Source organism: Brachyhypopomus gauderio, unplaced genomic scaffold (assembly GCF_052324685.1).
Source record: "Brachyhypopomus gauderio isolate BG-103 unplaced genomic scaffold, BGAUD_0.2 sc57, whole genome shotgun sequence".
NCBI lineage: Eukaryota > Metazoa > Chordata > Actinopteri > Gymnotiformes > Hypopomidae > Brachyhypopomus > Brachyhypopomus gauderio.
In genome coordinates, this window is record NW_027506880.1 from 1363671 (window position 1) to 1383448 (window position 19778).

General features: G+C 42.7%; 1 protein-coding gene and 1 long non-coding RNA gene across 3 annotated transcripts; both read left to right on the plus strand.

Annotated features, from left to right (window-relative positions):
• The first annotated feature begins 1454 nt into the window (after nt 1–1454).
• LOC143488956 (uncharacterized) lies at nt 1455–4118 on the plus strand. Its single transcript, XR_013124596.1, has 3 exons — nt 1455–1614; nt 3407–3510; nt 3854–4118. It is a non-coding gene; the product is annotated as an uncharacterized LOC143488956 (long non-coding RNA).
• Nucleotides 4119–5463: 1345 nt separating this feature from the next.
• brsk1a (BR serine/threonine kinase 1a) lies at nt 5464–18906 on the plus strand. Of its 2 annotated transcripts, none has more exons than XM_076987932.1 (19): nt 5464–6545; nt 6657–6751; nt 7137–7222; nt 7504–7644; nt 7950–8066; nt 8725–8758; nt 8888–8956; nt 9233–9379; nt 10301–10332; nt 11592–11756; nt 11950–12047; nt 12202–12352; nt 12477–12537; nt 13678–14239; nt 14353–14401; nt 14510–14633; nt 14720–14921; nt 15083–15172; nt 15343–18906. In XM_076987932.1, the coding sequence occupies exons 1-19, from the start codon at nt 6461–6463 to the stop codon at nt 15522–15524; spliced, it is 2490 nt and encodes an 829-aa protein (XP_076844047.1). In that variant the 5' UTR covers nt 5464–6460; the 3' UTR covers nt 15525–18906. The 2 variants fall into 2 exon arrangements, with proteins under 2 accessions (XP_076844047.1, XP_076844048.1); XM_076987933.1 differs by having other exon boundaries at nt 13960–14239.
• The last annotated feature ends 872 nt before the right edge of the window (nt 18907–19778 follow it).

Below are 19778 nucleotides of genomic sequence, written 5' to 3' on the forward strand. Positions count from 1 at the left end.
AGGAGCAGTTCATCGCACGGCCACAAGAGGGAGCCACCACACAGACGCTGCCCAAGTTATTTATTACTGCCCTCATGTAATTTTCATTGGTTATATCAACCAGTTTGCGGATTCACGGTTTAAATTTGTAATGCGTAATAACGTGAAAGTAAATAATACAAATCTATTAACAATATTACGCATTGTTTATACGCATTTTTTGTTTAGCACGATTTGAATAAATTATGCATAGCTTACATTTGCACAGTAAAACATCTCTACAAAATTCATTTACATATGATATATTCTTTTTTATTAATAGAACTTTTAATGGAATTTAAATTAGTCTTCTCCATGCCTACAACAGAGTTTTTATGCTGCTGATAATAAATTACCTTAATACCCCCAATCTACATATGGGCTACATTTCCTGTACATCATCCACAGAACTCCTGAAAAAACAGCCAAACGAACGAATGTCCACTACCCACCAGGGGGCGCCCTCCAATGACTTTAAATAATGTTAATGTGCCATATATTGTCAATTGTGATTTTTACACAGCACTCAAAATTTGTCCTCCGCTTTTAACCCATCTGTGCAGTTAGAACACACACCAGTGATTACTAGGGGGCTGTGGATCACATGTGCCCAGAGCAGTTGGCAGCCCTAGCCCAGCGCCCAGTTGGGGTTAGGTGCCTTGCTCATGGGCACTTCAGTCATGGCCTCAGGTCTGGGATTTGAACCCACAACCCTCCGATCACAGAGACCACTTCCCTACCACCAGGCCACGACTGCCCCAGGCCTCCAAACAGCAAATAGGTTATTCAAGAAGCCATGTGCAACCACGTGCAATAAAACTGGATGATATGTTTGTCCACCCTAGATCAAGTAGCTTATGCATCTCACCAAGCATGGAAACATGGATGCCTTGTCTGAATTTGACAGCTCGTGAAGTTTATTTCAGGAAACATGAGGCTTGTTTGTGAGTGCAGCAGGGCAGGTGTGATGTACCTCACCTGGTAGACCAGCACGAAGGTGCTATGTGTCCATCATGAGAGATTTCCTAGCAGCACACATTCTCTCATACTGATAAATATATAAGTCACTCTGAATAAAATTATCTGCCTAATGCTGTATATTTAAATGCGTGGTGGCTGTCCTGACAAATTTATTCCCTTTCATGTTTAATGTCACCCCTCACCCCAATTCTGCACCAAACGGGTCCATTTGCATAGCCTGCTTCACACCACATGGCTGCCCTATAACCGACACGTTCCTATAGATAGCTGACTTCATCTGTGAGCTCTCACAGTGGCCAAACTGTCGTGATTCCAGCCATGTGGTTAGATTCCAATTCCTCTGTTTTACCCCCCCCCCCCCCACACACACACACTTCTCTCCCCTCCCCTTTTTTCGCACCCATTCCCTGAGCCTACCTCCTGTATATCTGTGTCCCCTCTCACATTTCTTTCTGAAGGTCTTTTCCAGCTCACTGACTGATAGAGCCATAACCTCCTTTTCTCACTCTTACACACACTCCCACACACACGTGTGCACAGATATAAACCCATCATGCCAGAGACTGCCGATGTTCCTGTCCAATGCAAGGTGCATAAGGAAGACGTGGACAAATGGTGAGAGCTGATTCCACACAGACCAACAATGCTAATGAAACTAACTTAAATTTTAATATAAATTAAAATGTGAAAATATTTAAATTAAAATACTAAAATGCCAATTTGCTATTTACTGTTGCAGAATATTTAAACATTGTTGCTTATGTATTGGAGAATTGTGTAACGTGTTTGAGTGGACAGTTTTGCCTCACAAAAGTCAGGTGTGGTCCTCTCCTGTTCTCCATTGCTGTATCAGTTTACATATCGCTATACCCCCTCTGCATTGTGTTACACAAGGACTGTTGCCCTAATATATTTCTGTGTTGTCACCTTTCCACAATGGCTTTTTTGCATGTAACTGTATTAGTCTGAATATGCACGCTTCTTGAAAGGATTGAATATTAACCATGTATGTGTGTTTGAATAACCTGCTGAAGGGTAATAAGTCTAAAGTAGAAGATAAGGCAAGAATGTTGTATTAGTAGCTGAACAAATTGGTAATGCAGGTGTTGAATGAACCACGCATTGCTATGTTATAGCATGTCATTCTGCTATGCTAAAACATGTTACAATGCATCTGGGCGTCTCTAGTTGGCTTGGACATAAAATTCCCTTAACCTTTTTTGTCTACTTCTTGCAAGGTCAAAAGTCATACCATTAAAAAATCACATAGACTTTTAATATTAAGTTTTGCTCAAGAGAACAGTGTATGAGTAATGCTTCATTATAAGTACTATGTTAATGGGAAGTGAAAGTTTATGGATGTTAGTTCAGTAATGCCAGCTACTCCAATAACTCCAGCTGATCATGCTGCTTTTTTAAAGAGACACCCACAATGGTGGAGTGGAGTGCATCAAATGTACTTATTGGGTTTTCTGGGAGAAGCAAGATTTGATGGTACCACAGAGTCCAGCACTGAGGTCATATACTGTCATACTTCTTTTCTCTTTATTAGTTTCTAAAGATGATCTTTCCAGTTGTCACAATTTCTGGTGACATCAGTGAGAAGGTGCCACAAAAATAAAAGTCACCAATCCACCAAGCTGTGCTTTCACTGAAGCTTACACGCCTCTTACCCCCTTAAAAGAACAACCGTTATAATCAATGTAAACGTCAGCTAGTAAAAAAATGTACATGGTGAACCTGGAGACACTGGAGGTGTAAAGGGAGAGCCGTGTCCGCACAGGGAGCTGTATTTAGCGGTGACTCAAAGTAATGTATATCTGCAATTTAATTATAGCCGCTCGGGAATAACTCTCACATGCATGAAGGGACTGGCTTCCATAAGGTGGATCTTATTACAGGAGCGTACTCCCAAGGCCAGACTAACACCATTTTTTATTGCCAGATGCTTCTTCAGGTGCATAAATTCAAATTTTGGCATGGATAAATCAAAATGTTGCAGTAAACAGCATTTAGGGCTTGAAGTGTTCTGCCATGTGCGCAAGAGGTGTGCAGCTTTCCAATGTGCCCCAGCAATCGTTTGACAATTAACTCTGTTTAATGTGATCCATGACAGCGACGTGCTTATGTGAAATCGCTAAACTGGGTTGAAGGTAAAAAGGTCATCAGCATATTGAAGTCACTTATTTGCATTTCTTTCAGTCAATGGAAAGTGATCCCCTTCAACTGCAGACTCCTCCCCACAATGCATTTAAACACTTTTACTTTTTGATCATCCTCTGTAAACGATATCGTCCTAACACCTGTTTAAATTCTGCTTAAATAGCGCCAAAATGCTCTTGCCGCCACCAGAGGGCGGTCTTCCAGTAAAGTCTGCGTGAACTCTCTTGTATTATGTGTTCCCTAGTGTCCAGGGGAAGGGTGCAGAAAGCTGTAAGGAGCTGATCGAAGCTTTTGAAGCCTGCGTGAAAGGCACCGCAGCCGTGTCATAGCAACAAATCTACTTCAAATGTGAGATTCAGTCATTGGGGTTTACATGTTCTTCATTGCATATTCACCCCTCTGTGTTTGATTAATGTTTTGATTTGGGTTTTCAGTCAATTTTTATTATGTATTAATTTAGGTCTTTACATTTAGGTCTTTTTTTGTTTATATTATATTTAGTCTCAATTCTAATCGTAAAAATGTCAAACACTTCTGTGTAAGATCTTTCATCCCTTGCTCACACATTATACCGACTAGAATCCTGTTAATACAGCATCAGCGGTTTAGAGGGTAAGGATCTTGTAGCGCATCAATCAGCTCAAGCGAGCCAAGTTTCACATGCCAACTTCCCAACTCTTATGTCTCCAAGGTCCTAATTCTCTGGGTTCTCCAGTATCCCAGTATCCCTGGCATCTGGGGGCCTGACTAAACCATTCAAGAACTGGGGGGTGGTGCTGAATCTGCAGTATCCATGAATCTTCTGATCTGGAGATGATCGAATGATTATACTCTCCATGTCACTGGGAAAGAACAAAAACATTGAAAAACACTATGTCAGATCAAGTTTTTCTCTATGTGAGAACCATACTGTACAATTAAGATTTGCAATAAAAAAGTTTTTAAAATAAATGCCATTAATTTCCATTGTTTGTTCTTTTTTAAACATTGAATCATGCAGATCTTAAGTAGAGACGTATTGATCACCCAGTCTGGAACTAAAAATTTCACTGACATTTAAAGACCCTGTGTTTAATATGATACATTACTGTACGATTCTAGAGTGTTGTAAATTAAGTTATAATAATAATAAATTATATGTTAATGTTAATATATGAACTAAAATATAATAGGCTAAAACACAGAATCATACAGCCATACACTCCTGAACCACAAAGGGGTAAACTCCCAAAGTAGTTAAATCAATTAATTTAACCCTAACAAAAAGTCATTGATAAGTAAATTGAGAAGAACTAAGAAATGCGCTCCTGAGACTTGGACCACACTGCACGCAGTGAAACTGCTGTGGCAAGGTGCTGATGAGAAGCTCACTCACTCTTAACTATACATAAAAAGAAGAAAAGATGGAAATGTTTGATTTAAAAATAAAATGAACACACATCTTGTTGTTCAAAACATTTCCGATTTGCAGATGAGACCATTTAAAATACAATATGCTATTTTGGCTCTTGGACTTTTTTTGCCCAAGAGAATTTGCAAAATAAGAATTTAGAAAAATGTCCTTATTTTCTTACACTAGATAAGCCTTATTTACGGGTGCTGCATGACAGAGTCTTGGTTTTTATATCAAGATTAAAAATGAAACTGCAGGCTATGGATGGTGAAAAAATTTAAAACTTAGCAAATTAAAACTTAGCAATAAAATAGACTAGCATTACCTCCACGTTTTTCTTAATGTGAGTGGAGTTTACTCAGCTTACGTAAGCATTTCCGAACATCTGAACCATCAATTTTACGTCGGAAGGGGAAAATCGTGTGGAAATAAATGGGTAATTTACTAGTATTCAGTACACACACGTGTTTTAGAATATGTCCCAGTTAAGGCAAACGTCCGTCTCAAGTAAACCGTTAGCTGTACCATGTATGACCAGTACTACCGGACTGGTCAATGCTATAGCGTACTCCATATAGCCCAGGCTGTATATGTGTATGTAGTGTGACACACCGTTCCTTTGAAGTCGCGTTGGAAGGTTTCTACGTAGTCTGCAGTAAGATTTTTTAGGGCTGTTGACACTGGTAGAAATTTGACATGGAATAAATGACTGAAACAATGCTCACGACTAAAATTTGTATGCCTATTTATGATTAATGTAGGCATATCTATGCTTAATGTAGGCGTATTTATGCTTAATATAGGTTTATTTATGGTTTGGATACAAAATGCAAAGGGAGATGCTGCGGGGGAGGGCGCAACGCCAATTTGGAGGGGGGGGGGGGTAAGAGGAAGAGGGACCCGGATGCTGATGCGAACGAGGAGGAGGAAGAGGGGAGAGAATATAGCGATTTGCTTGAAGGAAAAAAATAGGATTTTAATCACGCAAAGCCGCGGTGTGCACAATTTTTTATCGGATCCGGATAGGAACCTTCAGTCTTGCATCAAAACGCGGTCTGGCATCCTTTTCATACAAAGAGTCGTGAATGAACGAATACGGGACCGGTGAGGGAGGACACGGCAGAGGAGAGACGAAGAAGATGCCGTGATACGCTCGCGGGGAGAGATAGAGCAGGAGGGAGGGGGCGCGTACATCACTAAAGATGGTTGTTTTGCCAGAAACAGATGTATTCCTGCTAAATCCACTACAATGAGCCGGATCGATGTGACGTGTGGTTTAGATTTAAATACAAACTTGCTGCTTGTTAAACCGTGACAGTGGAATATACTTGTGTTTTGGAATAGCTGGCTGAATAAGGGCACGAGTGTAGCTTACATGTTTGTTTAACAAAAAGGATAACGTGATGAGTCCCTCACCTGTGATACAGGCCCAGGGCATCGTTTAAGTCTGCGACCGCTGCATATTTTCAGTTATCTATAACTACAGGGTGATAGCAGGTGTTGGCTTTCAGAAAGCGACGAGTCGACTGGAAAGCTGATGGATAAATCTAGAAACACTGGCAGTCTTTGCGTTGCCAGTAATAGCCTGTCAACGCTGCGCTAAGCTTACGTGAATTACATGCACCGTGAACTGGAAAATCCAGGAACGCGTGAAAAAGGGGTTTCCGAGAAACTTGTATTACTGAGGTAGCAGCAAATAATAATGAATATCTCGGAGATGGGACGTTTCATTGCGAGGTCCAACATGCAGCTCCCCTAGATGTAGGCCAGGCTACACAAACATGCTTAAGCAAAACAATTAAAATACCACAAGTATGCTCCTTTCGCGTATTCTAGACCACCGGGGGATATTCTGAGAGATTCATACAAAGGTTCATCGCTATAGCACGCGGCTTAGTCTGTATCATGTCGAAAGAACTTTGCGTCACACAGTCGGCTCAATATGTTGGGCCATATCGTTTAGAAAAGACGCTTGGGAAAGGGCAGACAGGTAGGCAGACGCCACTGTTTTATTTGATGATAATACAACATGACATAACGCGTACACATATGCACACATTCCTCATATTCAAAGTGTATCTGTTGTGAATAATGCGACTAGGGTTGGTGAAACTTGGGATTCACTGCATCACCGGGCAGAAAGTAGCGATCAAAATAGTCAACCGGGAAAAACTCTCCGAGTCCGTGTTGATGAAGGTAAGGACAAGTTGTTGGTTACTTACTTATTTTAATTTACTTACTTATTGTTGGTTAGCTTACTTATTTTAATAGCCTGCTTACGATTCATGAAATGATGAAACTAGATTTTGTGTTAAAAAATTATAATGTTCTTTTGTAAATGAGTAGTAATATTTACCTTTAGTAAATTAGTAGTCATTACATAGCACTAAATTGTATTTAATAACACTGAAAAAAACGAACATAAGTTAAATATAAGAAAAAAATAACTACACAGGTTTTTATTTTTGTTTGGGTATTTTTGTTTGTCGTTATGCTTACCCCCTCCTTCTCTCTCTCTCTCTCTCTCTCTCTCTCTCTCTCTCTCTCTCTCTCTCTCTCTCTCTCCCTCCTCTATGTCCAGGTGGAGAGAGAGATTGCAATATTAAAACTGATAGAGCATCCGCATGTTTTAAAGCTGCATGATGTTTATGAGAATAACAAGTACCTGTGAGTTTTGCTTTCACCACATACCCACACAGTTATGGTCATGTATAGGGGCAGTCATGGCCTGGTGGTTAGGGAACTGGTCTTGTGACTGGAAGGTCGTGGGTTTGATTCCCAGACCTGAGGCCATGACTGAGGTGCCCCTGAGCAAGGCCCTTAACCCTCAATTGCTCACTTGTATAAAAATGTAAGTCGCTCCGGATAAGGGTGTCTGCCAAATGCCATAAATATATAACCAAATTTCTTGAACACCATGTCGTGGTTTCGCTGCTGTGTGCGTGCAGGTATCTGGTGTTGGAGCATGTGTCTGGTGGTGAGCTTTTTGACTATCTGGTGAAGAAAGGGAGACTCACGCCCAAAGAGGCCAGAAAGTTCTTCAGGCAAATCATATCAGCTCTGGATTTCTGTCACATCCATTCCATCTGGTAATGAGTGTGGATTGCATGGATTTAGATGAAGTAGATGAAGCAGTAGATGAAGAATAGATGAAGAGTGCTGAAAAGTAGACTTAGTGTAGTGTTTACTCTTCTTTGTATTGCCTGAATAATGAGATGTTTCTGTGTGATCTACTAAGTATACTCTCTAATTACCGAGTGTGTTCAGGTTTGGTCATTGAAAGTGCCCAGTGAGGCTCTGTGGGGAAGGGTAGGTCTTTTGCGTAGCAGGGAACCTCGTGGTCTGGGCTGTGATTTGTGGCTGGTGAACTGTGACCTTTACGATGCTTCTACAGTCACAGAGACCTGAAGCCGGAGAACCTCTTACTGGACGAGAAAAACAATATCCGAATCGCTGACTTTGGCATGGCCTCACTACAGGTGGGGGACAGCCTGCTGGAGACAAGCTGTGGGTGAGTGTGTGTGTGTGTGTGTGTGTGTGTGTGTGTGTGTGTGTGTGTGTGTGTGTGTGTGTGTGTGTGTGTGTGTGTGTGTGTGCGTGCGTGCGTGTGTGTGTGTGTCTCTTTCGATCTCTCTCATTGAGACATGAACTGTAAATTCTGATGTTCCATCTTGGCAGGCTCTTACTAGAAAGAAAATTACTTCTGTACATACGGACACCAAAATGACTGTAGACATAGGGGTGTGTGAGCACTATAGTCACCACTATAACTATACTATTATACAATAATGTGCATAGGTCTCATTCTCATCTTTTTGTTTGTTGTTTTTAGAGGCCAATAAAGACATTGCATACAGACCATTATCAAATTGTAAATTTGAGAAAAATACAACATTTACAGGATTTTTAAGCTTTAAAGATGTTAATAAAGGCCATTCAGTTGACACAATAATGATAATTATTCCAATAAAATCTCTCATTTCCATAGGAATCACAATTAATGAGAACCATTTTGTTTTAGTTCTTACTAATTAAGCTCGTCCCTAAACCTTATTCGCAGTTTCTCATAGGATTCAGCGCTTGTCGAAACCTTGCAAATCTGACGTGGTGCGATTGTGTTCATTTTCTCCTGTTATATGAGATTTCAGCCTCTCCTGTCTCTGCCCTAGGTCCCCACACTACGCTTGTCCAGAAGTGATCAGGGTAAGACCCCGTGACACGGTCTGTATTTTCTCTCATTTCCCTGGCAGGACATGAGGACTGTATTTAAGAGTGCCACAGACTAGGCACTGCTTCCTGTCACACAAATGCTTTCATGTGTATGTGACACAGGGGGAGAAATATGACGGTCGCCGTGCTGATGTGTGGAGCTGTGGTGTGATTCTCTTTGCTCTGCTTGTGGTAAGGATGTGCTCTATGCCATCAACACTCTCTTTTCTTTTCTTCTATCTGTCACTCTCCCTCTTTCCCTTTTTCCCTATCCTCCTTCTCTCTTGTTCTCTCCTCTCTCCTCACGTTAAATCCTCATTCGCCTCCCATTGACCGCTGGACTTTTGCTCACCGTAGTCGCAAGCCCACAGCCGAGTCGATAAATTGTCATGTGCCATCTTCACCCGTGGCCGTGCGCTGTGAACGCCCGGCTCCTTTCTGACCCTGGGACTGTTGCCGTCCACCCAGGGTGCGCTCCCCTTTGACCACGATAACCTGCGCCAGCTGCTGGAGAAAGTCAAGAGCGGCCTATTCCACATGCCCCACTTCATCCCGCCAGACTGCCAGGCGCTCCTGCGGGGCATGATTGAGGTGGACCCGGAGAAGAGGCTCACGGTGAGCGCATGCGCCGTTCAGGACACCCGCACACATACACCCCACGGGCCACGTTCACTCTGGGTCTGGCCCCGTGAAGGTTTGGCTAATGCAGATAGGTTACCTTTACACTGGTGGAAGTAGAAACGACGGCGTCTGCCCAGCTTTGAATGGATCTGTGGCACAGGCAGAATTATCTGGAATCTTTCCAGCGAAGAACAAACTGAATTTCTGGATAGTTTTTCCTAGGTTGGCAGAGCTTCCAAATGTCCTGTAGTCCTAAGGAGGTTTGTCTGGAAGTCACTTAGTTAAGCTATGGTAGAGCTATGGGAGAACCATGGTTGTTGCTGAGAATTTGTTCCACAAAAAGCGTGTTATTACCAAGTCCTAATGGTCTGTTATCAGATTCTGTGTGATTACCAAGTCCTTATGGCCTGTTATTGGATTCTGTGTTATTACCAAGTTCTACTGGCCTGGTATCAGATTCTGTCTATTGTAGTTCTGTTGAAAACACCTCACAGAGCTCATTTGAGTGATAAACTAGCTCTGTCCGTTTTTGCACCTGCTGTGAAAGAAACCATCTCCAGCTGTAGTCAGGCTCTTCCAGCATCTTAATGCTGCTTCAGACACTTAACGCTTGACGTTATGTGTAGATGTCTTGTGTAACACTTCTTACTTTGAAAATGACTGCCAGAGTCTGACACTTTGGCTGTGTGTTGGTTGTTTCTTAGCTGCTAGCTAGTGAATGAGACACAGAACCTGAGAAGTGGCCAGTGGGCTTTAAGCTAAGAGCCACATAGTCAGAGTCAGTGGCGACGGCTGCCTGCTCTCGCCATTTCTCCTGTTGTCAGCATTTGCCTGTTTAGAGCACCTTCTGTTACAGCGCCATCTGCTTGCAAACAGGCCATACTAATCGCTCCATCTGTCATCCTCCCCCTGCAGCTAGAGGATATCCAGAAGCATGCCTGGTATCAGTGAGTATTGATTATTTCTGTCTGAGCCAGTATGGCTGGTCAGTCCATGGTGATGCATTGCAGCTGTGTAGTATGTGTCTGTCCATGGCTGTATGCGTCTTTATCAATATATGGGGGAAGAACGCACATAAAATACAGAAAGTGACATTGTAATCTGAGCACATAGAATCCTTTTGGCAGTAAGATGTAAACATTTTCATGAATGTATGCAAAAATGACCAAACTATGTAGAAAAACCAGAAAAACCAGGGTAGGGTAACCTAGGGTAGTGCCTACCTTTCCAAATACTTTTTTAAAACACAAAGCTTTGGTTACTGAGGTTACACTGAGAAGAGGGCTTAGTGTTAAGCTTTGAAAATATAATAATACTAATAATAATAATATAATAATAATAATAATAATGATAATAATAATAATGATAATATATGGATAGACGGTTTACATTTACACACAGACACAGTTTCAAAAGTGCTTTGTCATCTACTAATAAAATGTGTGCTAGCCAGTGCAGCAGGTTAGAGTCAAATATACTGTTGAACTAGAATACTAGTAAAATACAAGCATCAGTACTGGTCATGGGCGCAGATGGAAATTCTGAAGTGAGGGGGACCAAGCTGTACAATATATACGTTTATGCTTGTAGATGCTAGATTTCGGATGGGGTCAATATAAATCTGGAGGGGACATGTCCCCCCCGTCCCCAGTGCCATCTGCGCCCCTGGTACTGGTGTCCAGAATCATGCAAAATGAGGACAAAATACTATATTATTCAATGAAAGTGCAATGAAACTACAATGGTTAGCAGTTCAAAATGGTGCAGGATTAGCGGTCACTTAAATATTCCACAAATAGATGAGTCTCGGACTGCGTTACAGAGACTGCGTTACAGAGACTGCGTTTCAGAGACTGCGTTACAGAGACTGCGTTACAGAGACTGCGTTTCAGAGACTGCGTTACAGAGACTGCGTTACAGAGACTGCGTTACAGAGACTGCGTTTCTTCTGACAGCCAGTGAAAGTTCATTCCACCTTTGTAGGATGGAGAATAGTCTTTATACTGCTCTACCATGAGATTTAAAGCACGGTATACATATTGATATAAATGTATAGATTTTATAAAATGTAAACATAAATTCTGAATTATTGTGTGTGTGTGTGTGTGTGTGTGTGTGTGTGTGTGTGTGTGTGTGTGTGTGTGTTTGTGTGTGTGTGTGTGTGTGTGTGTGTGTGTGTGTGTGTGTGTGTGTGTGTGTGTGTCAGGGCGGGCCGTAATGAGCCGTGTCTGGAGCAGCCTCCTCCGAGGCGCGTGTGTGTTAAGCGTATCCTCTCTCTCACCGAGTTGGATCCGGATGTTCTGGAGAGCATGCACTCTTTGGGCTGCTTCCGAGACCGCGTGAAGCTGACCCGAGACCTGCAGTGTGAAGAGTGAGGGTTCACCTGGGCCTGCCCCCGCCACACGGCCGCCAACCACCACAGTCGTTTTATCGGCACGGCCGCGATTGCTGGCAGCTGTCAATCATAATGAAAAATCACGAGAAAAGCAATATATTTCTGTCTTCTTGCCTCTCTGTCTTTGTTTCTCTCTTTTTCTCTGTCTCTCATTTTGTCTCTCTCTTAGGGATAATCAGGAGAAGATGATTTATTATCTCCTACTGGACCGCAAGGAGCGCTATCCCAGTTATGAAGACGAAGACCTACCACCCAGGAATGACATAGGTTGGCATAGTGTAGGGGCCTCTTTTTATGGGGTCAGGGTCCAGACTCACCTTTGATGTTTTTCCTAACATCCATATAAGAGGTAAGCACATGACCCACTATGTGTGCATGCACATTAATGTGTGTGTGTTTGTGTGTGTGTGTGTTGTTGGAGACCCTCCTCGCAAGCGTGTAGACTCGCCCATGCTGACCCGTCATGGCCGCTGTCGGCCGGAGAGGAAGAGTCTGGAGGTTCTGAGTGTGACAGAACAGGGCTCCCCCACACCCCCCCGCAGGGCACTGGACACCTCCGCACACAGCCAGAGGTACACACACACACACACAGAACTGGAGAGGGCTGGACACCTCCAGTAAATGTTTTAAGTTTTTGTAAAGTGTAATCCTTTTGTAAAGTAAAGTGTAAACACATACTGTTTCCTTCCTGCACAGATCGCGATCAGTAAGTGGAGCATCTACTGGCCTTTCATCCAGCCCTCTAAGCAGTCCCAGGGTAAGGGCCGGGTGGCCAACATGTCTTGTTATTTACTTGTTTGTTTGTTTTTTTTGGGGGGGGGGTGTTAAAATGTTGTGCTGACATAATGGTACTAGTGTTTACAGTATTCAGGACAAATAAGTATCAATAATAATAATAATAACAATCATTTATATAGCACCTTAGAGAAACACAAAGTTGCTTTACAATGCAACATTCAAAGACAAAAATACCATTGAAAGAAGGTCTAAAGAGAGACTTAAAGGCCGAAAGCCCAGCCCAGTTTTGTAGAGAGAGGGGCAGAGAATTCCACAGTTTAGGTGCCACAGAATGATCTGCAACCCACAGAAAAGAGTTTGTGGGGTGGGAATGTAAGTCAGCAACTGTAGGAGGATCAGAGACAAGGATGCAGGTTGGACGGATGGAAGATCTCCCAAAGAACCAGCACCTGAAGGCTGATGAAGGTAGTCAGAAAGTCATTTCACTCTGGATATGTGGTGTGACCAGGGCAAGTCAATGAAAATAATGGTGATTGTGTGTGGTAGGTTATCCCTCCAGCTGCTGAGTTAAGTTTATTAATGGTTTTGACTGGAGGACCAGTAGAACTGGAGATGTAATAATCAATGTGAGAAACTAGGAAGGCATAAATCAGAGTTTTGGCGTCGCTATGTGTGAGCAAAGACCAGAGGCGGGTCATGATGTGAAGATGCAGAAAACTACCAAGTTAGTGACAAAATATGCATCTCAAAATTCAGAAGGAATCACAATGATTTCTAGTGGGTGTGAGCTTCACTGACACATTGTCTAAATGTCTCTGTTGTCATTAGTGTAATAAGCCATTTCAACAATGAGGTTTTGGGGCCTAACTAACAGTACCTCAGTTCAGCATCCTGTTTAGTCCATGTTTAGCAACATGCTGCTAATAACATATTGCTACTTCATAATTCTTACGCTTTTTTTAGAATGCTTATGAAACTCAGAACACAGTTCATGTTCTCATTACTCTTCCATTCAGTGGAGTGTATAACCAGATCACACACACTTTTCATCTGTTGTTTTCTCCTGTTCATTGCTCATCTCCGCTCCTTTCTTCTCATCTTCCACCACCCTCCCTTGTTCCCTCCTGTCTCCTGCCATTCCTAACCTCCATGCCATTAGAGCCCAGTGTTCACTTTCACCCAATCAGACGTAACCACCTCCAAACCAGGCCCTGCCCCCCGCTCTGCACGCGCGCACGAGTCCAAAACTCAGACGCTGCCGTTGAAGGCGGCCTCTGACAGGCCCCACCTCCAGTCCATGAAGTCCCTCCCCCTACACTCCCCACCGCCTCACTCGCCCTCCCCCTCTCCACTCCTCTCGCCCGTCCCACGCTTCTTCTTCTTCCCCACCCCGTTTGCTGTGCTGAAGTCAGTGACTAAAAGCTTGTATCCCGTGTCTCAGGTCACCCCTCAAGGTTCGCCCCTGCCCACCCCTCTGGGCACCCCCGTGCATCACCCCCACCACCCCCCTGCCACCCCTCCTTCCTCCTCTTCCTCCTCCTCTTCCTCCCGCGCCGAAGGAGGTGGCGTGGGTGTTGGCTCGCTCTCCTTGACTCCTCCCTCCAGCCCAGGTGGGGGCAGCAGTATGGCGGGCAGTAGCTCCGCCCACTGGAGGACCCGCCTTAACTCATTCAAGAACAACCTCCTAGGGTCACCGCGCTTCCACCGCCGCAAACTACAGGGTGGGGAGCAAGCTTCATTGTCCTACATAAGGCATTTACGAAGTGTAATAATGTCCTAATTATTGTGTTCTGAGCCAAGGCGATACCTTTCTCTATTGCTTTCTGACTTATAGTGCCCACGTCAGAGGATATGTCAAGCCTGACGCCAGAGTCCAGCCCTGAGTATGTATTAGAACTGTATTAGCACTGTCACAAATAGACATTAATGAAGCATTTGTGTTTGCGTTACCTGTTGCCTGTTTATGATCGCTGTCATTGGTTTGCATTAAGGTTGGCGAAGCGGTCCTGGTTTGGGAACTTTATCAGCCTGGAAAAGGAGGAGCAGATTTTTATGGTGATCAGAGACAAGCCCCTCAGCTCCATTAAAGCTGACATCGTCCACGCCTTCCTCTCTGTGAGTCCCGCCCACCTGCTACCTTGGCTACCTGTTAAGCTGTTAAACTCTGTCAGCTCTTCTCACAGTTTGTCTCTATATGTTAGATTCCGTCCCTCAGCCACAGCGTGGTCTCCCAGACGAGCTTCCGGGCTGAGTACAAGTCCTCCGGAGGTCCATCTGTCTTCCAGAAGCCCGTCAGGTTTCAGGTGGACATCTCCTTTTCTGAGGGAGAAAGGGCAAGGGAGAGAGACCGGGAAGGAAAGAGAGACTATGGAATCTACAGTGTCACTTTTACCCTCATTTCTGGTAAGAGAGATGTTGAGAGATATTTTCTTTTGGATTGTAGCTGCACTTCCAGATGTTTGATAGCTACTGCTTTGTGTGTGTGTGTGTGTGTGTGTGTGTGTGTGTGTGTGTGTGTGTGTGTGTGTGTGTGTGTGTGTGTGTGTGTGTGTTGGTTGGATTAGGTCCCAGTCGCAGGTTTAAGAGAGTGGTGGAGACGATTCAGGCCCAGCTGCTCAGCACACATGATCAACCCTCTGTTCAGGCTCTTGTGGGTGAGTCACACACAGCTAACAGCCACACTGCAAAACACACTGCAAAACAAAAAACAGGACTGCACGATATGAGCTAAATGTTGTTTCCAGATTATATAATTGCTAAATGCAGTGTCCCTTATGGCATATGAAAAGGTCATAGGTGAGCAGTTGAACTTTTGTCCTCACAGATGAGAAAAACGGCCGCCCCCCTGGGACGCCAACCAGACAGAATTCACGCCGCTCAGAGGGTGGAGCCGACCGCTGTGAGTGGGTGGACCGAGGAGAGGGTGGGGCCTTGCTCCAGCGAAGGGGGTCAGGCAAAGAGAGGTCCCGCCTACTATCCTCCAATGGGACCCAATCCCAACCTTGATCAGGAGGAACCGTTCAACTATCTCACACAGAGCCATGTCATGACCCTGGAAACACTCGCTCATGCGAACCTCTTACCCCTCTTACCCTACAGCATGATGGTGAAAAAAACTGCTGTGTTTTTTTTTCTTTTTCTTTATTCTTCTGCTTTTGGATCTTGAAGTAACTGAATTCCACTGCGATTAAATACACTTCACAAAGGGAGTGTCGAGAAACGGCATCGCAACCCCCAGCTAGAGAGGACAGACATGCGCATAAGCTGTAGGGGTCGGCGTATCGGAGGCGTGATGTTCCATACCATCGTCAAGTCCAGGGTCCGAATAATTTCATAGTAAATGTTGAAGTTGTAAGTTATGTATGTCACTGAAAAGCAAGTATTGGTCTCATTAATTTGTGACACTACTGAAATTAGTACCAAGCAAACTTCCAAATCCGACTTGCATATCTTCTCATAATAGAGAATAAGCAGACCATCAGAACACTCATCAGCCACCATGTGTTTGGAGAAATCGCTTTGGACTGAGATACAATAAATCACTTGTCCAGTGTTATCAGCAGTATATATCCCCATCGATAGACCACTGCAGTCCAACACAGTCTACATACACACATTAAGCTACAAGGTGCCCCATCTGAATAAATGACAATAGTCACAGACTACCGGTCTGCTGACTTGTATGCAATAAAGAACAATAAGCTAAAATATGTTTGGTTTTTAAAGAGGTTTGATTGGCTGGAACCTTTCTCCCAATAGGGATAGCAGCTTCATTTCCCCTACGTGCATGTGTCTCCTCATCAACCTTCCGCCACTGTTGTGAATGATGGACTCACCTAAGCTGGATTTTTGTTCCAATGAGATTGTACATGCTGAGAAACGACTGGTGTCTGCTGCAGGCCCCTGCATGCAGACGGCCCATTTCCCACGTGACGTGTTGGCAACACGAATTGCAGTTTTGACTGTGTCTTGTGCATGTGTCCTGCCACTTACTTCATCTGGACAAAAAAAGCTGGGGCTTTCATCGAACCGCGAACCTCGGACACTGTTGTGGGAGTCTAAATGTTCTTTCTTCCACTGGAATTGGATTTGAAAATTTCCCGGAACATGTGAAATGGATATTCAGTATAGTCCTCTGTTGCTGCAAGATCTTTGGCTGAAGCCAATCAAGTGAATGTCATGAGATATTTTTTAATTCAGGATTTTTGATTTATCACAGAGTATTTATTTATTTGTGACTGTGTCTGAAGGATGGTGTTGTCATGGCAGCAGGAAGACTGGATTCTTGCTGAACTCTTGCCAAACGAAAATGGTTCCATGTGGAATTAAGTACACTTAAAAATACTGGAAATGAGCTACTGACTGCAGATCTGGAGTCCTGTTCAGTTATCTTCATGGAACGCTATGAAAACAAACAGACTTCATGCTTTGACACTTGTGTCCTAAAAATATTTTTTGATTTAAGAAAATATAACAAATTATAAAAAACAAAGAAAAGGCATTCGATTAATACTGGATTCTGGTAAATAACCATGACCAAGAGCATGGACTCGTGAACACTGTTACAGTAACGGGAAACAGAAATTACATGAACGAGATGTCTCGACAAGATGGACACTGTCCTAAAACTCTTCTGTTGTGGAGTATAAACCGCACCCAACATGCCCACGTAGACTGAGGAATCAGACGGGAGAAACAAAATGAAATGAAACAGACTCTACCCATCCATCTGCTGTCTGGGCCAAGGACCACACTATCACATACACCCCTCATTCCCACTGATATGCCCATAATGTTTGTCAGTTTATGTCCAATGAAATTAGGAAACAGTGTTTAAATATATATCTGTTTGTACAGCACTGCTTTATCATTGGGCTTCCTTGCAGAATAATTATGCAACTGATCCAGAATGATCTGTGAAAAAAGGGAGCAGTTTTCCTCATGTATCCTTGTTTCCCCAAACAAACAGGAGCCATTTCTTCGATTCTGCAATGTTTAGTGAGCGTGAGTGCACCTGCCTGTTTATTTATTTATTTGTCTATTTGAATATTTATTTATTTGTTGTTTGTATGTTTGTTTTGCTTGCTTGTTTGTGTCTGTGTGGGAGGGGACATGGTCACTGAATGTTGTTGTTTGTTAAGTTGTTCTGGAAAATCAAAATCCACAGGGAAAGCCGACCCTCTGGAATATTGGTACAGTGTTCTATGAGCAAGACCTTGTTTTAGTCTCCACATTTTCATACGTATTAGTTTTATTCCATAATTAAATAACCTATAGCAAAAGGAAATATATAAAACATATATAATTAATACAAATAAAAGTGTGTTATAGATTATTGTTTTTTAACATGCATATAGGATTGTCTTTCATGGGCATAGATATAAAAATTTAATCTGTTTTTCAGTAGTAACAAATTCTAGGCATTGAAATCACACACAGACATGTTGCACTACAAAAGTGCAAGTGGCTCTCCTATTTTTAGGTTAAGGGGGCAGTGGGCGGGACGAATTTCAAACATGAGGCCGTCATGTTCCATTAGCGAATCAAATGTGAGCAGTGCCTTTTTCTGGCTTCTGATTAGATTAGCTCCATTCAGTTCCATAGGGAAATTACAGCTACATTTTACCAAGGTGGCTTGAGACAAGGCAAGTTATGTTTGACCTAAACCATGTTCATGAAAGGCATTTCCATATATATATCTTTTTGGTATAGGTTAATAGTGAATTCAAAATTGATTGTATCTTCATTCTCTTGTGCTTTTTAGTAATGTCATTCAGTACTTTTATTTTGTCCTGTGTGGCCAGAGGTGTGTGTGTATGTCTGTGTGCATCTGTGAGTGTCTGTGTGTGTCTTGAGTGTATGGGTCAGAATGAGTGAATGTTGAACACGTACGTCTCATACAAATGATACAAATGTACAGAAGCAACCTAGTGAACAAAGAGATATTGGAGCAACGTCGTCCATGTCATTCATTGTGTAGACACAGAGATTATCATGCATTCTAGAGGAATCCTTCGCCAAACTGACCAAAAGCAGGCAACCTGTAAGGTTTATCTGTGTTTTGATGTTATGTCAACTGTCTATCAACATTACCTTCGCTAAAGAGCCATGTGGAGTTATGAACATGTGTATGAAGGGTGCGCAGCACATGACTGCATATGTGGGGGCGGGACGAGTTCAATGCATGTCGGCAACAAGTCTTATGTTGCCTCAAAATCTTGTGTGTGTGCGTGTGTGTGTGTGTGGTTTATGCAGTGTTCAAGCTCCATACACTTCCTTGTGTGGAGTGTGTATGTGTTTAAGAAAGAGGTATGATGTGAACCTTCAGAATGAATCTACATTATTCCACATAACTCATTTGACAGGTATCAATAAACATAAGAAAACAGCTGTCTAAATAAACAAAACTTCATCTGTCATTCCTACTCAGGAATTACATATTTCAGAAACAATATCTGGTCTAGATTACTCAGCATGGATAATTAATAACATTTAAAAAAATTTAAATGTTATTTTAACAATTTTGTTAAAGATTTACAGACCATTGAGCCTTTGCACTTTGTCAACAGTGTGAAATGTGTCCCAGAGACATGTGACTCCTTGCAATCATGCCAATAACTATTATTCTGCTTCACCAAATCCAAATCCTCCCGCCACTATTTTGTTTTAGTTCATTTGCAACCTTGCGATCTAATTGTCGTCCATAATATTTTGTACCATAAAATTTACCTGTCTATCCATATGACCAAAGTCGCAAGAGGGTCCAGATTTTATTTAGATTGCTTTCATTTTTTTAATCCCACGGTGTGCCTCGCGCCACTAGATGTCAGCAGAGAGGCCCTTCAGAAGCCGCGTGCAGCACAGCGCTGTTTTTTGCCATTTACAGTGTCGCTTACTGTACACGCCAGTGGTAAAGACGATCACCATGGCGCCATATTTGCGTTCAAATAGCCTAGAACCTTTCCATTGCAAGCTATTAATAAGGACTTAAAAAACATAGCCCGTAAGAAAACGCTTCATTGAAAATACAGGCCTATGTTTTATGACATGTAGCTAGTATTGGGGAATGCAGGCGTATGGCATGTAGACCTATTTACAAATGTAGGCCTATTACCTATTACATGTATTGTTCTGAACAATTGATGGAAATCTGTGTCTCCTCTTAAAATCTCTTAAAATTATCTACATGGCACATTACATTAGATTTCGAATAGTCTGTAGTTTAGAAATAAGTTCAACAACAATGGTTCTTACCTGTGG

What these genes read in the sequence shown, in the direction of transcription:
- brsk1a (XM_076987932.1), top strand. Translation starts at nt 6,461, where the DNA reads ATGTCGAAAGAACTTTGCGTCACACAGTCGGCTCAATATGTTGGGCCA. An exon ending in CAGAAGCATGCCTGGTATCA is followed by an intron (nt 10,333 to 11,591) that starts GTGAGTATTGAT and finishes TGTGTGTGTCAG; the next exon opens with GGCGGGCCGTAATGAGCCGT. An exon ending in TCGTCCACGCCTTCCTCTCT is followed by an intron (nt 14,634 to 14,719) that starts GTGAGTCCCGCC and finishes TCTATATGTTAG; the next exon opens with ATTCCGTCCCTCAGCCACAG.